The 15,260-nt window shown below is 36.2% G+C and overlaps 1 protein-coding gene and 1 non-coding gene across 2 annotated transcripts; both read left to right on the top strand.

The window, feature by feature from the left end:
• The first annotated feature begins 5,710 nt into the window (after positions 1-5,710).
• On the top strand, positions 5,711-12,259 carry LOC113351630. The gene is made up of 12 exons (XM_026595583.1): positions 5,711-5,765; positions 9,165-9,226; positions 9,630-9,701; positions 9,802-9,883; positions 10,114-10,184; positions 10,295-10,396; positions 10,570-10,659; positions 11,090-11,164; positions 11,271-11,303; positions 11,404-11,484; positions 11,615-11,677; positions 11,761-12,259. The coding sequence occupies exons 1-12, from the start codon at positions 5,711-5,713 to the stop codon at positions 11,938-11,940; spliced, it is 966 nt and encodes a 321-aa protein (XP_026451368.1). The 3' UTR covers positions 11,941-12,259.
• Positions 12,260-12,502: 243 nt separating this feature from the next.
• TRNAI-AAU lies at positions 12,503-12,576 on the top strand. The gene has a single exon. It is a non-coding gene; the product is annotated as a tRNA-Ile (tRNA).
• The last annotated feature ends 2,684 nt before the right edge of the window (positions 12,577-15,260 follow it).

Here is a 15,260-nt window from a genome sequence, read left to right as displayed (position 1 = left end):
ATTTCTGGAGAGTGTAGAAAGATCGTTTGCTTCTTCAATGGCATGTTTCTTAGACTCGTATCTTGATGGTAGAGACCTGAGAATTTTGCACACAATAACTTTCTCCGGAATAGTTCTTCCTAATGAATAAAAGGAGTTAACTATTTGAGAAAGTCTTTGGTTAAACTCATCAAAGGTTTCATCATCAGACATGCGAAGGTTTTCCCAGTCAGAAGCTAGATTTTGAAGCCTTGCTTCTTTCTCTGCGACATTCCCTTCAAATACCGTTTTCTAAGATATCCCAAGCATCTTTAGACTTTGTGCAAGTAGTCACATGATGCTGGAGATATGGATTAATGGCATGGATGATAGCATTTAATCCTTCAGAATTTTACTTTGCAGCAAGAATCTCAAGATCATCATAATTACCTTTGCAACAGTTACACCATCTACTGTAACTGATGGAGGATTATAGCCATTAACAATACGAACCCATGATTGAAAATCTCGCGCTTGAATAAAAACACGCATAACAATTTTCCATCATAGATAGTTCGTGCCATCGAAGGCCGGCGGTACGTTTATAGAGATAACACTTCTGTCCATATCAGATCGCTACAAACACAGACTTATAATGTCTTTAATGTGTTTGCGTGCTCTGATACCAATTGAAAATGCGGGGGTCAAAAAACCACACCCAACAAATTGTTTGGCAATCTGAGAGGACTTTATTCAATATACTTTCAAGAGAATCAATTAGACAGTCAGACTCAATCTATAAGAAAGTATATCAAATAGCTATATCTCTATTTCAACACAATCAGAGTTAAACGGAAACAGGTCCGTAAACCTGATTTTAGTGTGAAGCTCTTGAAACAAAATCTTTTGTGTTAATTATAACCTATTAAATATCCACCGTGTATAAACCTCTTTAAGATACAATCACTAAAGGAATATTTCAACACAGTGTCCACTTGAAACAGGGTTAGTCCAGACTGGTCTAACAATGCGAAAATAACAAAATCAATTGTTCAATATCAATCAAGTCTTATCCAACAAACAAGGTCGGATTTAACAACTATGATTGATTAACGTACAACCTGTATTATTTCAATTATATAAATAAAATATAATGCGGAAAATAAATAACACAGACACCAGAAATTTTGTTAACGAGGAAACCGCAAATACAGAAAAACCCCGAGATCTAGTCCAGAATAAACACACACTGATTATAAGTTGTTACACCAATTTCCTACTACCGATTCCGACTAGATGTAATACCTGCTTCAGCTGTATTCAAGCACTTATAAAACTCCTAGCACAACACCGATTGTCTTTAGGAATTCTTCTCGTAAATCTTCTAGCAGAACCCAAGGCTCTCTTTAGAAGATACAACAACACGATTGGTACGATTCGATCTTTTGTTTGCACAAAACACCGATTTGATTTCCCTTTAGATGTGAATCATGGTTTTGGAAATCTTGTGTTTATTTTGATAAAAACAATTACTAGGTAAAAGTAATATCAAAACAAACTTGTAGATTAGGGATTATTATACTCTTAAATAAAGGAAGAGAAACCTAATTATTATACAACAAGAACAACTAGAATAAATCTAGAGATATCTTGTTTAAAACTTCTTAAGGATTTTTACGAGATACCTTAATTGAAGTTTTCTTTCTAGCTTCTGATTTCGACTAACAATTGTTGGTATACGATCGAAAACTGAAATCTATCAACACCTAGGGTTTATGATCAACCAGGGAAGGAGCTAGAATTTTTTTCCAAGGGGGGCTAACATACAAAACACATGATTTAGGGGGGGCTTATTAAAGGATTATTCTTCAAAATAATAAGAACATCAAGGAGTCTTTACTGAATTAACAAAAAATAGAGGGGGCGGGGGCCACCCCTAAGATGCACATAGCTCCGTCCCTGTGATCAACAACTCTTGAATGGTTTTATATCAGAAGAGAAAACCTTAGAATAGACAAGAGGTGAAAAACCTAGATTACAAGTTGTATAATCAATCACGAAGATTAAACCCAACTTGGATTTGTGATCCCTAAAACAAATACTTTTATCTCACTATTATTCGCGAAAAACGGAAGACATGGAAAACAACCTTATGAGCTTACACCAATTTTCCAAAGGGGATAAAAAACATGTAGCACTCACGAACCCTTTATTTATAGTGAAAGGTAGCTGGAAAGCTAAGCAAAGCTATTTTCCTTTTTCAAGACTCTCCTAATTTTGGGAGTCTTTCTTAAGTTACAATTCTTGCTAAAATAATTAAATACATAATTAATTAGCAAATATTGTATTTATGTGAATAAATCACATTCTAACTTAGGCAGGAATTAAGAGTTATCACAAACACTTTAATATGGTAATCAAATGTGTTTGGATTAATAGACATCTTGCCTAGATAAGGAAACATCACCAATTTGACTAAAAAAGACTTCTAGTCACGTAATTGGGCCCAAGTCCGTGAACCGTTACAAGCAGTCCATGGATTGTTTCCTACTAACGAACTGTAACAGTTACAGCAACACTTATAACTGTTACTTTAATAAATCACTCATAACTTCATCGTTATAACTCGGAATTGAGTGATTCTTGGCTCGTTGAATTCAGAAGCTTATTCACTATAACATGAGAACCTTTCCAGGGATAAAGTCTATTGTTACAAAAGTTGTGGCTCAAATAACCTCAAGTATATATACATAAGTGTACATTTACCGTCATAGGAATTGTTCCATAGAGTGAGCATTTGTTTCGATAGATTAGAAAGGTAGAATTGAACAAGAATCCAAATGAAATAAAATACCACATACCTTTTTTGATGAATTCCTTGTTGATGTCTTCTTGTAGTCTTCAAACTTCATCCGTCAAGAATAGCTTCAATTCTACTTCTTAGACTTAATCTAGTCTGAAACTATCTATAGTATACTAAATCAAGAATGCATTTTGGCAACTAAAATTGACAACTAACTTGACAAACCAATGCTAGTGGGTTCAACCGAGCATTAATGCTCTAATAGAATAGACTTTTGAGTGATAGATGAGTTCAAGTCTCCACATACCTTTTGTTGATGAAGTTCCTCCAAGATCCCCTCAGTAGATCTTCGTCTTCAATCGATGAACGTCGTGAAGTCTAATGCTCAACTACACATTCTATCCTAATCCGAGACATAGCTATAAGTAGACTATAAATCAAGACTTATAATTTTTACAACTAAACTTGACAAACAAGCTTGAGATAGCAACACTTGCGAGTTCGACCGAGCAATGCTCTAACAGCTTTTATTCCACCCTTTTAAAAAAACTTTATGTTCTGAAGTAACATAGCTTGGTATGCTCTAAACATAAGATTACTTTGCAATTAGCCATATTCGTATAAAATTATTGTGACGAACCCGATGCGATGAGAGTTCAAATATAGATTAATCCATGCGAGTGTAAGGTAAAGGAATTGCAATTTAATTTGGGTCTATAAAAATTCTTTTTTAAGTGGCTTGGCTATATTAATTATCCAAGCTGAGACAAATAAATTATCTATATAGTCTATAAAATAATGGATCACTGATCCCTCTTGTTAGATCTAGCATATGCCTGTGATCAACCAAATCCCAAGACCAAATAAACGCACTTAGAAACTTTTGAAGAAAATTAAGTTGCCATACTTCAGCGGCAGAAAAATAATAATGAAGTCTCATGCTTCAAAAAAAAAAGACTAATTAAAATTTAGCAAAACTTTAATATACCCCTCAGAACAATAGCTTTTACAAACTTAAAATATCGGGCAATAATTTCAAATTTTCCACTAACCGAGTTAGCTCCTTTTAAACCCATTCCTATACATATGGCATATGAAGTGGTTTGCCATTTTTGCACTCACAAAGGGTATGACAATATAGCAAACACAAGTGGCTAAGTGGAAAATATACCACTTAGGCATAGGCGATAGAGTCTCTTCCGAGCAATAGAGAATCCGTCGCTCGATGGTCATTCATGTGCCAGAGATAGTCTTTATAACGCTCGCTGCTATGATCATCACTCAATTATTTATCATCCAACGGTCAGGAATTCCCCTCCCCCCTCCATAAATACTCAACTTCAAATTCATTTCAACTCACACCGGAATTTCTAAATCTCTTTAGAATATCTAAAACTCACACATCTTCCATACTTTTCATAACTCTTCTAATTTTTCAAAAAAATGAAAAACTATCATATGTAAAATACGAACATGGTTGAGTTCATAGAAAATCAACATACCGCATAAAATCAAATAGTTGTTAATGTGCAAAATCAAATGAGAAGGTGGAGTCCAAATTTACTATTGCAGAAGATGAATGCATTTGCAGGAATTATGTTTGATTTACTGAACGTCCTATCATTGGTGGTGCATTCCAAGCACAGGGAAAACATATTTTTGAAATATCAAGAGGAAACAATGAACCTCAACAATCATGATGCGCAGGCGTTGAGTAGTTACTTCAGTGTAATCCAATAAGAAAGTTAATTCGTATGTTGCTTTGGTAATGCCAGCGGGTTGAAACATGAGGAGTGGTGAAACCATGATGGACCTTGAACAAAGGTGTCGGGCGGAGTGTTGCTGCATCAACGGAAAAGACTTCCAATATGGAAGTTTTTTTAAGATCTTAAGAGTGTTGCCCAAATATAATCCAATGTTTATGTTTTAATTTATTAATTGTCAACTTAAGCCTAAACGTAAGTTTTAATATTTTTCTTACTTTCTTAATTAAAATTAAAATGTAAATCTGAATTAAGGATATAAGCTCAATTTTCAAAAATGCTCCTTGAATTCATTTAACAAGTTTAATTTTCAGATTCATTAACAAGTGTGTTTTTTTTGGTATAAACTTCGTGTTAATTATTAATAGTCATTTTACAAGATATAAAACTAGATAAAATGACTTTAATAATAAAAATCTCGGACTATGTTCTTCATCTTGTTTTCCTTCTTCATTTCACATAACTTCCGATCAATGCGCTCATGAATGAAGTTTCCTTTGATTTTGTGACTAGTACGCTTGTTTTCCTTCAAGTTTGCTTTGCTTTCATTTTCCTTGGCTTGAACTCTTATTTGCCTATTCTTTGAGTTGGTTGATATCCAAAACTTGGAGACTTTTTTTGCTTTTTACCTATTTCTTTATAACTATCCTATATCTTGCTAACATCAGCTTCAAATACTATTCCAGAAAAATTAAGATGCGTTGCCTAATCAGTTAGGTTTGAAATTCTGTCATTTGAGAAATATCGAGAAAAATTTAGAGATGGAGAAAGAGAGAAAAAAAAAATTTACTCAAAAATTTTGGTGTAAATTTTTAGTTTGAAAGTTAACTATTTATCAACTAGCAGTTGGTGCTAGACTTTCCAACAAGCGATACTGATTTAATATCCAGTGATAAAGACTCTATTACTGCGGATATCGATAATATCGCTCGATATAATGGCTATCCCTTAACAGTTTTCCCATAACGACGCAACTGGTTTGCCATGACTCCTGGTATGCGTAATGAACTTTTCCCCCCTGGTATAGGAATAGGCTTGGTGTCAGAAGAGTATTTGATTGCTTTTGCTACACGTCTAGTTGGGCGAAAACAAACAAGCCCTTAATGGTTCTTCTCCCAAGTTCCTAACTCCTCTGAGTTGCAAAAAGCCGTAGAAGATTACCCTCTGAAAAAGCGCGAAGAAAAAGATGGCGATGCAAGCTGGCGTTTCAACTTCTAAAGCCCTGATTCTCATCGGGGCAGGTCAGTTTCTCTATTAATTATCAGCATCTTTATTTGTTAATCTAAAATTGTGATCTTGAATTTTGATTCTGGATTGAAAGTTTGGGGGTAATTCATTTCATTCCAATTCATTTTATATCTGTATGGCATACCAAAACTTAGAGAATTATCAGAACAATTAGGAATTCAAATATCATAAGTTATTAGGTTGTCAGTCTAATTGGAGGTTTTGCTGATTGCCCATTTAAAATTTTGCAGAATCTAATTTGGACAAAACAAAATCCCGAGGTGTTTTGGTTCTTATTGTTTTTTGATTTATGTAAAATTAAGTGTACGTTTGTGTTAAGGATCGAGCAAGAGAGAGGAGAGCATAAACGCGCGGAAGCAATAGACTACATTGATAATAATTCGGTGTATCTTTCTCATTAATTCTCTAGCTATTTATACAATCACAAGACTTGGCTCTCAAGGCACAAGACTTGGTTCTCAAGATAATTCATTCCTAATATAACTCCCACAACTTAAATATGCATATCTCCTAAATATGGACTTTCTCATATTATTTCCTAATACCCTCCCTCAAGATGGAGCATGTAGATCACGAATGCCCATCTTGGACAAAAGAAATTTAAACTGATCTTTCCTTAGCACTTTTCGATCCTCACCGTAGTTGAGGGACATTTCGTTCTTCTTCGTAGTTTTAGGACGATTTCGGTCCCCTTCATAGTTTTAGGACGATTTCGGTCCCCTTCATAGTTTTAGGACATTATGGTCCTCTTCGTAGTTTAAGAACATTACGGTCCCCTTCATAGTTTTAGGACGATTTCGGTCCCCTTCATAGTTTTAGGACATTACGGTCCTCTTCGTAGTTTAAGGACGTTACGGTCCCATCTTCGTAGTTTAAGGACATTTCCGTCCCATCTTCGTAGTTTAGGGACATTTCGGTCCTATCATCGGAAGTTTAAGGACATTACGGTCCCCTTCTTAGTTTACGGACATTGCGGTCCTTTTCGACAACTCATAGGATTTCAGCCTATTATTGTTGTTCTTTTCCCATCACCTCTTGGTGATTGTTTTCTTCTCTCTCTTTTTTTTTTTTTCTTTCTTCACAACATGAATGTTGTTTCTTCTTTTCTTGTTCCAGTCACGCTATTTTTGCGAAACCTTCACACTTCTTTGTTCTTCAAGATTCTCTCACAATCTTGTCGTCTTTACAAAGTCTGCCACACTTTGTAGGATCTCCAAGTTTCTACCACAAACTCTTCAACCACACTTCACTTCTTCCAACATGTTTAACAGCTTTCTGCAATACCTCTGACAGAACTGTCACACTTGCTTCTGTTACGCTTCTGTAACGATTCTTCTTTGTAACATCTCTTCTCTAACAATTCTGTAACTGTTACTGACTTTCAGTAACACCTCTGACAGAACTGTCACATGCTTCTGTTACGCTTCTGTAACGATTCTTCTTTGTAACATCTCTTCTCTAACAATTCTGTACTGTTACTGACTTTCAATAACACTTCCTCACAAACCCTAAACATCACGTACTGTGATTTTATTTTTTTTTTTTTTTTTTTTAGAGCATCATCTAATTTTCTTGCTCCAAACTTCACCAATTCAATCAACAGTAGTAACCACCGCATCATATTCTTCCCTGATTTTCTCGGTGGGGAAATCTCTGCTCAATCTTCTCATAATTCAATGGCAACAGCTCTTCCTTGATTTTTTTTTTTTTTTTTTTTTTACCATCTGTATTTCTAATGTCTTCAAACGTCGTCGTTCATCAGTAGATTCTCGGAAACCATCTGCTTTCTTCTAGGTTTAAGGACGACGTTATTCATGGGTATTTCAACAGCAACCACCAAGTTTGCCGGTGTTAATTTTGGCATCAAACTCGCTCCATATCAACCAATACCGATCACCACCATCCGATCCGTGATCGACAGCAAACCCATTCATCAATGTCGAGTTCCAACTCCATCATAACCTATCTCCATTCTCCTGTGATCCCTAATAGTAACCGAGTATCTATGTTTTGATCATCCTTGCTTGGCCGCTGAACACTTTAAACTTGTACCAAGACTCCCGTGTCATCCTTAGCTTCTCAACTTCGAGAGTATGTCTTAATTCAATTCTTCATACGGGCTCACGAGCTCACAACAAACCAGCTGCAAGTCCACCTTCTATCACTGACACAATGACCGACAGCAGTATACGTTTCTTTTAGCGAAAACAACATCAACAATCAAGATATCTTGCTTGAGAATAATACTGCCCAAACTTTCACAAATTCAACCAACAGTTCCGTTTCCTTGTTTGTCTCAACTTCTAAATCCAACCATCACGATGATCCGTCTTGGCTAGGAATCACACAAACACGGATCGACAGGTAACAAGTGATGGGTATAAAATAGGGTTACGGCAGATCAAAAGTCTTCTTCTCAATTATCAGATTTTTTTTTTTTTTTTTTTTCTTACGACTTGAAAACTCTATACCAAAACATCTAACTTCTCTTCCTCTCCTCTCTCCCTCTCACCTTGCTCTAATACCATGTTAAGGATCGAGCAAGAGAGAGGAGAGCATAAACGCGCGGAAGCAATAGACTACATTGATAATAATTCGGTATATCTTTCTCATTAATTCTCTAGCTATTTATACAATCACAAGACTTGGCTCTCAAGGCACAAGACTTGGTTCTCAAGATAATTCATTCCTAATATAACTCCCACAACTTAAATATGCATATCTCCTAAATATGGACTTTCTCATATTATTTCCTAATAGTTTCAGGGTTATTTGATAACTTACCTACTATAACAAACATGGACGTTTTGATTAACTAAGTATCAATTGAACTGGTTATATAAGTTTATATGTTCTCTTTGATGATTGGGACTGTGGTGAAGAAATCAGGTTGCTGAACATTTCGTACTTAAATTCTTCATTTTCAACTTACTCCATTGATCAACACATATTTGCTAAACGATCTAGTGCTATTGGTACTTTCTCCAGTACAGAAGTTATATCAATTACTAATCATTGGTGTAGGATCAATGGGTTACTCAGTTGTCTTATGTTGTCTTGTGTATTAATGCATATTTCATTAATTTTAAGCATTTGTATCCTCCCAGTTTCTCTACTATATGAACAGCGGTTTTATTTTATTCCATTCCTATCTTGAAAGATCTTCTATTACCTTTTTATTTTAGTGCGAAACCAATTGCAGAATAAACATTTGTTCGTGTTGAGATTGTGGTGTAGCTGATATCGTCTCCTTAATATCCTCTTGTTGACGAGGATATCTGAAGGGTTCTGTTGTAGTTGTAGTTGTAGTTATTACTAATTTCCTGTTCCTAGTGACGTGAATTATATACTTTTGGCATCTAATGCTTATGTCTCTATCTTTTATTATGCAGGTTTGACAGGCTCAGTTATTTTAAGGAGTGGTCGGTTGTCTGATGTGATTGCACAGCTTCAGGTACTTAAATATTTGCTCCGCCGTGTAGTTTGTGAGATTATTTGTCAGTACAGTTCTATTCTATCATGACCAGGAACAACATGAAATTACTCATCTCAGCAAAAAAATTAGTAACTTAGCCCGACCCGTAATTATTTTACAAGAAGCGTTTGGTACATAAAGTAATATACATATGTACATATATAATATAATCTTTAGCTCTAGCTTGTTGAACTTTTGGCCTTCTTCATGTGGTCAAAGATTCGTTGCTTTACCTTTGGGGCATAAGTATAAGCTGATAGCGTAGCTATGACTTATAAGTTGTTGACCTATGAGTTTGATGGAGACGGGAATGCCTGTTACATATACAGTTACTTTAGATTCATGTTTAAGGTAATAAGGAGCACGCTTTTGCCTTTCTCAGGAGGTAGTGAAGAATGTGAATGAAGTTGAATTCGTACCTGGAAGATATGACGCTGTTCTTCTTGCATCCCAGGCATGTAATTATGTTGGTCATAATTTGTTTTCACCTTTGTTATTTGTCTTCATGCATTGGGTTTGTTAATATGATTTTGATTCGTTTTCTTATATCCTAGGTTCGGAAATTGGCAGAAGAGATCAGGGAGTTGACATTATCCAGGCCTGTTTCCATTTTTAATGGGAATTCTGATTCCAGCGGTACGTACAATGATACATAGGTAAATGCACTTATTTGTTTGGTTTAAAGGGAGACCCTTGGAAATCTCATGTTCAGACAGTTTCTGGGGTACTCATACTGGATTGTGTCTAATGTAAAGTTGCTCCCATCCTGTATAGGAACGGGAATTTTAAATATGCCAGCTCTATGCACTATAGGTACTATAGTAACTGACGGAAATAAATTTGATGTGTTTCTCTTGTTGGCACAGGGGGTATTGCATCTTACTTGGTACCAGCTGCTGCAATTGGTGCAATGGGATATTGTTATATGTGGTGGAAGGAAAGGTTCTATATAAGTCATTTTATTTTATTGAGTATTGTTTGTAAAGTCTGAATTTTAGGATTTTTTTTTCTATGTTATTCTAACTGTTCTTTTCACTGTTCACGCAGGGGTTGTCATTTTCTGATGTTATGTATGTCACAAAGCAAAATATGGCTAGTGCAGTTTCAAGTGTGTCAAAACAGTTAGAGCAAGTATCTGGAGCATTGGCTGTGCGTTAGTAGTTAAAAAAATTCAAATTATGATAATCTTTTCGTGCTCATTTTATTGCGTTCAACAGAATCCTTCTTCAGATACTTCTTTTGTGGATGTAGTTGGTCGGCAACATCAATCATGCTTCTACTTCTCGATTGATGAACTCGTTTTTTTGATTAACTTTTTGCAGGCAACAAAGAGGCATCTATCTCAGAAGCTTGAGATATTGGATGGGAAGGTAGAGGAGCAGAAGGAAATGTCCAAACTTATCATGAATGAGGTAGGTTTCATGATACCTGATCTTGAACCGGTAATATGATCTCATTAGTGTTGCATAACTAATAGACCGAAAAGTAGGGACACTTCATCTAGGCGGTCAACGTGTCTTGTTCCCCATTCCCCATGTCCATTTTCTCGTCTTTGGATTATTTTATTTTACGAATGGGTTTGTCTGTGTTTCTTAGATAGTGACTGTTTCCCACCTCGCATCCGTTGAATATGAAGGTAGATTACAAATATAGAACCCTAGAAACTAAAATGTGTACCATCACTGAGAGAAAGATTTTGCAACTGAACTAGTACGTAGAGTCGCAGAATTTCCTTCGATTTGGGGGTCAAAATGCATATTAACATGTTTCCTTCCGTCGATATGTCCACTTCATATATGTTAAATTATCATGTCTATTCATCTGCTATCTATTTGTATGCAGGTCACTGAAGTTACATCTAGTCTTTCTCAAATTGGATGTGATCTCGATACAATCTTCAAGATGGTTGCTGGAATGGTAACTTAGTCACAATTGTTGAGGATGCATAAATTTTGGACTAAGATTACTTATTGCGAATTTTCATGAATTATATGAATTATGATGTAGTTTTTCCTCTTTACAGGAAGGGAAGCTGGAACTTCTTGAAAACAAACAGGTCAGGTTTCAGTTATCTTTCTCTATTACGCGCCGTTACACTTTACACTAAGTTAACTTTTTATAAATTGGTTTGTGTGTGTTTCTTCTATGCTGCGCAGGATGTCACCAACTCAGGTCTCTGGTATCTATGCCAAATGGCTGACAGCAGTAAAGATGGTCTCACTCCTGCTGGGATTCAGGTCAGAATTTGATGTAGTCTCACTTGATGGCAGGCTCCTTTTTGAGTTGTCAAGACTAATTTCCTACTATTCGATCTCCTTCGTATAAATTCCTATTTCTTTTCATTTCTTCTTTATTTTAATGTGGCAGAATATTAGGGGAAATCTTTTACCAAATCGATCCGTGATGTCCATTGAGGACAAATCACCTAAGGTACTATTATTTCTCTTCCCCATATATATATCTTCATAATTTGTGGTCCATTGATGAAAATTCTTGGTATGTTGTTTGTTCAGGGACTTCAGTTCTTCGGTGAAATCGATGACGTGCTGCAAGCAGATAACTCCAAGATCAACTCAATTATACAGAACGACTCCAAAGACATACCCATTAGAGCCGATACAGTTTCAAAAACAAGAATACACAGGACGTATCCAATGGGCATCTCTTTGTCAAGGGGAATGCTCGACGTATGAGTACATCATCACTCTGGCTGTTTTGTCGGGTTTCATATATCCCCTTTTATACTTGTTCAGTAGACTATATTTCATAGACATGGCCATCACCAACAAGTTGTGGCTGGTTGATGGATTTGAATATCAAGTTGTTATATCCTTGATTAAATCTCCCTTGTTTCATACCTTCCCCATGATTGATTATATTGTTTGGAGAACCCCCTAATGCTGCGGCCATTTAAGGTGCAGTTGGCTTTCTTCTAGATGTATTTCTATTGTGGATATGTCAATTGGTGTTTCACCATTAAAATAGTGTTACTTATTGCTGAATATTTTGATATACTTATAAAGATGAGAATGTCATACTTGTCAATCAGATCTCAATTCTAGATTTTGTCCTACCTGCTGTCTGATTATAAGTTACCAGCAAGAACCATACTACCAATTGCCGGATTAAATACACCATCAGAACCTTGGACCCTCAGACGCTACTACTCGCTGGATTAATGCACTATCGGAGGTGGGCTAGATGAGAGTTTCTACCCCTTTAAATCTCATTGGGGATAGCTTATGGGTAGCTGATGGCCCATTAGCTCAGTTGGTTAGATCGTCGTGCTAATAACGCGAAGGTCGCAGGTTCGAGACCTGCATGGGCCAAATAATATTTTTTATGAGCCTCCGTGCACCTTTTTGGTATGTTTTTTTTTTTTGGCATTTCAACAGAGCGAGAGGTCCAGATCCGCTTACCCTTTAATCCGTTTTTGAGTGCCAGCTAACTTTGCATCAATCCATGTTTCTCCATAGCTTTCTTGAGCCTAGAACAAGCTTATTGCAATCATCCTTGATCCTTCTAATCTTGGATAAATTAACACAAATGATTGGTATCCTTGAATGCATTCTAGGTTCAAGAAAGCTGTGGAACATTATGACCTGATCCATGCATTTATTTGCTGTAGTTCCTAAACATACAAGCAAGATAAGGAGCGATGGAAAAACCTCAAACATAGTAGTATAAGCTAAATCGTTAGTATTGGATACACTACAGATATTGGTGCAGCTGAAACACCAAAGCCCACCTACTATTATTTCTCTGAATAATGAACTCCACCAGAGATGTGGTTTATATAGAGGAGATGTAGCGACGGTAATAAAGATATACACAAATCCCTAGAACTGAATTAGAAGAGACAGAGGTCAATCACACTGAGGTACGTACTGAGTATGAAATGGCTGCCCACTCTCTCTTTTGGGTCTACTATTCTCTGATCATCTCTACAGATATTCTCGGCCTATTTTGATCTTACATCTCAATGGGGAGACATGTAATCTCTTTTATGAGGGTCTTGCGGCGTGATTTCTTCATGTCTAATGACAATCGTACGTTGAATCTGTATAGTAGTTGAATTCCATGTGGATATATTATATAGCATTGAGTGTTCAACATCGTCTTCTATAGGAGGGTAATGCTACACATGAGCCGACCACACGTGAGGACTCCCAGCTAAAAAATCTATAGTTCCTGCCGAACATGGATGAAGGTCATGAATGTATGGATTTGGTGGGTTGCTGCTGCCAACAAAGGTCACAAAAACATTTTTGTTAAAGAACTAAGCCTATAATACAAAAAGATTCAATATTAACACTAACCCATGCGATGCGAGTATCTTACACTCAGTATATTTTTGATCGGGTTTACTTAGTTTTGGTAACAGGTCCTAAATGGATGAGATTTAGGAGTAGTCTAGGGACCAATGTACCAAGTTATCGGATTTCTTTTTTCTTTGCTAGCAGTCGAAAAGGAAAACTATTTCTTCAAGAGGGTGTTTGGATACCGGTTGTAGAAGTGTTTCAACAAAAATATTTTGCTTCATAAAACTTCTTGTTTTTTAACTTCTAGAAGTCGAAAAGCTATTTTTTAACTTTATTAAATTACCGAAGGAAGCTCCATGGTATATTTCCAAAATAATTGACGAAGTCATACATTGAATGCGTCAAATATCATGCTGTGATATTCGACACAATTATAGAGAAGGCAATGAAGCAGCAGACGGTGTAGCAAATTTTGAAGCAGACGACAGTCAGACGGGAAACTTCTCAACGTCAATCTAGGACCAGACAAATCCGGCCTTTCTTAACCAAGTTCTTTTAAGCGATTCTATGGAAATCACATTGCCACGTGTAATAACAATTTAATACGGCTTTCTTTTTCTAATGCATGCTTCAAAAAAAAAAAAGTAAACATTCTATAGGAGAAATGACGGTGTCACTGTAGTATAGTGGTAAATTCACTGGGTGATGATATCAGTGATCTGAATTCGAAACTCGTCAGCACCATATTTTTTCCAAATATATATACACACGATGATGATCTGATCAAAAGAAGAAGATTTTTGTTAGAGGGAGAGCAAAAAATGATCCGAGAAGAGCAAAAATCGTTGTGGACTCGCTAACTCGATTGATTTTTGGTGCGAGTCGGCACCTTTTTTTTTCGGACTAAAAATACCCCTCTCCTAACATGACTTGTTAACCCAACTTATCTAATCTGAACAAATCAATGTCGAAGCTATGGGAAGGACTGAGAACGGCTGCAATTGAGATACAACGACAATTTGATATGGAAGTTCCCAAGGTTTTTGTAGGAATTCAGGGGTTTCAAATGTGCAAAGAAGTAGGACCTGTTGTTGAGCGATAGCCATGACTGGTTTGTGCTCAAGCTAATCAATCTGTAATATGAATTTACATTATAAATGTGGGCGGAGTAGCCAAATTAAACCAGTCAGAGCACTTTTGCATCTGCAATTCATATCGGTGATCTAGTTTTTATGAATAAATCATCAAGTTGTTTGGCGGGGTTGTTGAGGAACCGACAGATCAAGGATGAATTAATGGATGTAATATCTCAAACAGATGTTATTCACGTGTTTATTTGTCCTTAATTTGATGCTGCATTAATATTTGAAACAAGGGACTTATTACACCAACTGATCGAACAGTTCTAGTTAGCACTGCTTTTACACATTTTAAGATTGATTACCATTTACCATTTGAGTATGGTTATGGATGTTCTACTTCTTTTGCAGGGAGGAGAAGTAGTGCGTTGGTCGTGATGGTGGTCCTAAAATTTTGTCAAATAATTATAGGTTAAAAATAGGTTTAGGTTGGTGAGCATGGGAAGGGAGCGCGTGTTATTAGGGATATTTCTGGTCTGAGTCGATTTTTTTTTTCTGAATCAATGGAATTAGCGAGTTAACAACAATTTTCGCTCTCTCGGATCGCTTTTTGCTCTCCCTCTGATAAAAATCAAGAAGAAAACAAACGGTAAAGTTGAGTCTCTTTTTTCT

This window comes from Papaver somniferum, chromosome 1 (genome assembly GCF_003573695.1).
Source record: "Papaver somniferum cultivar HN1 chromosome 1, ASM357369v1, whole genome shotgun sequence".
NCBI lineage: Eukaryota > Viridiplantae > Streptophyta > Magnoliopsida > Ranunculales > Papaveraceae > Papaver > Papaver somniferum.
The sequence above is the reverse complement of the archived record's forward strand: the minus strand, read 5'-3'. Positions and strand labels throughout refer to the sequence as shown.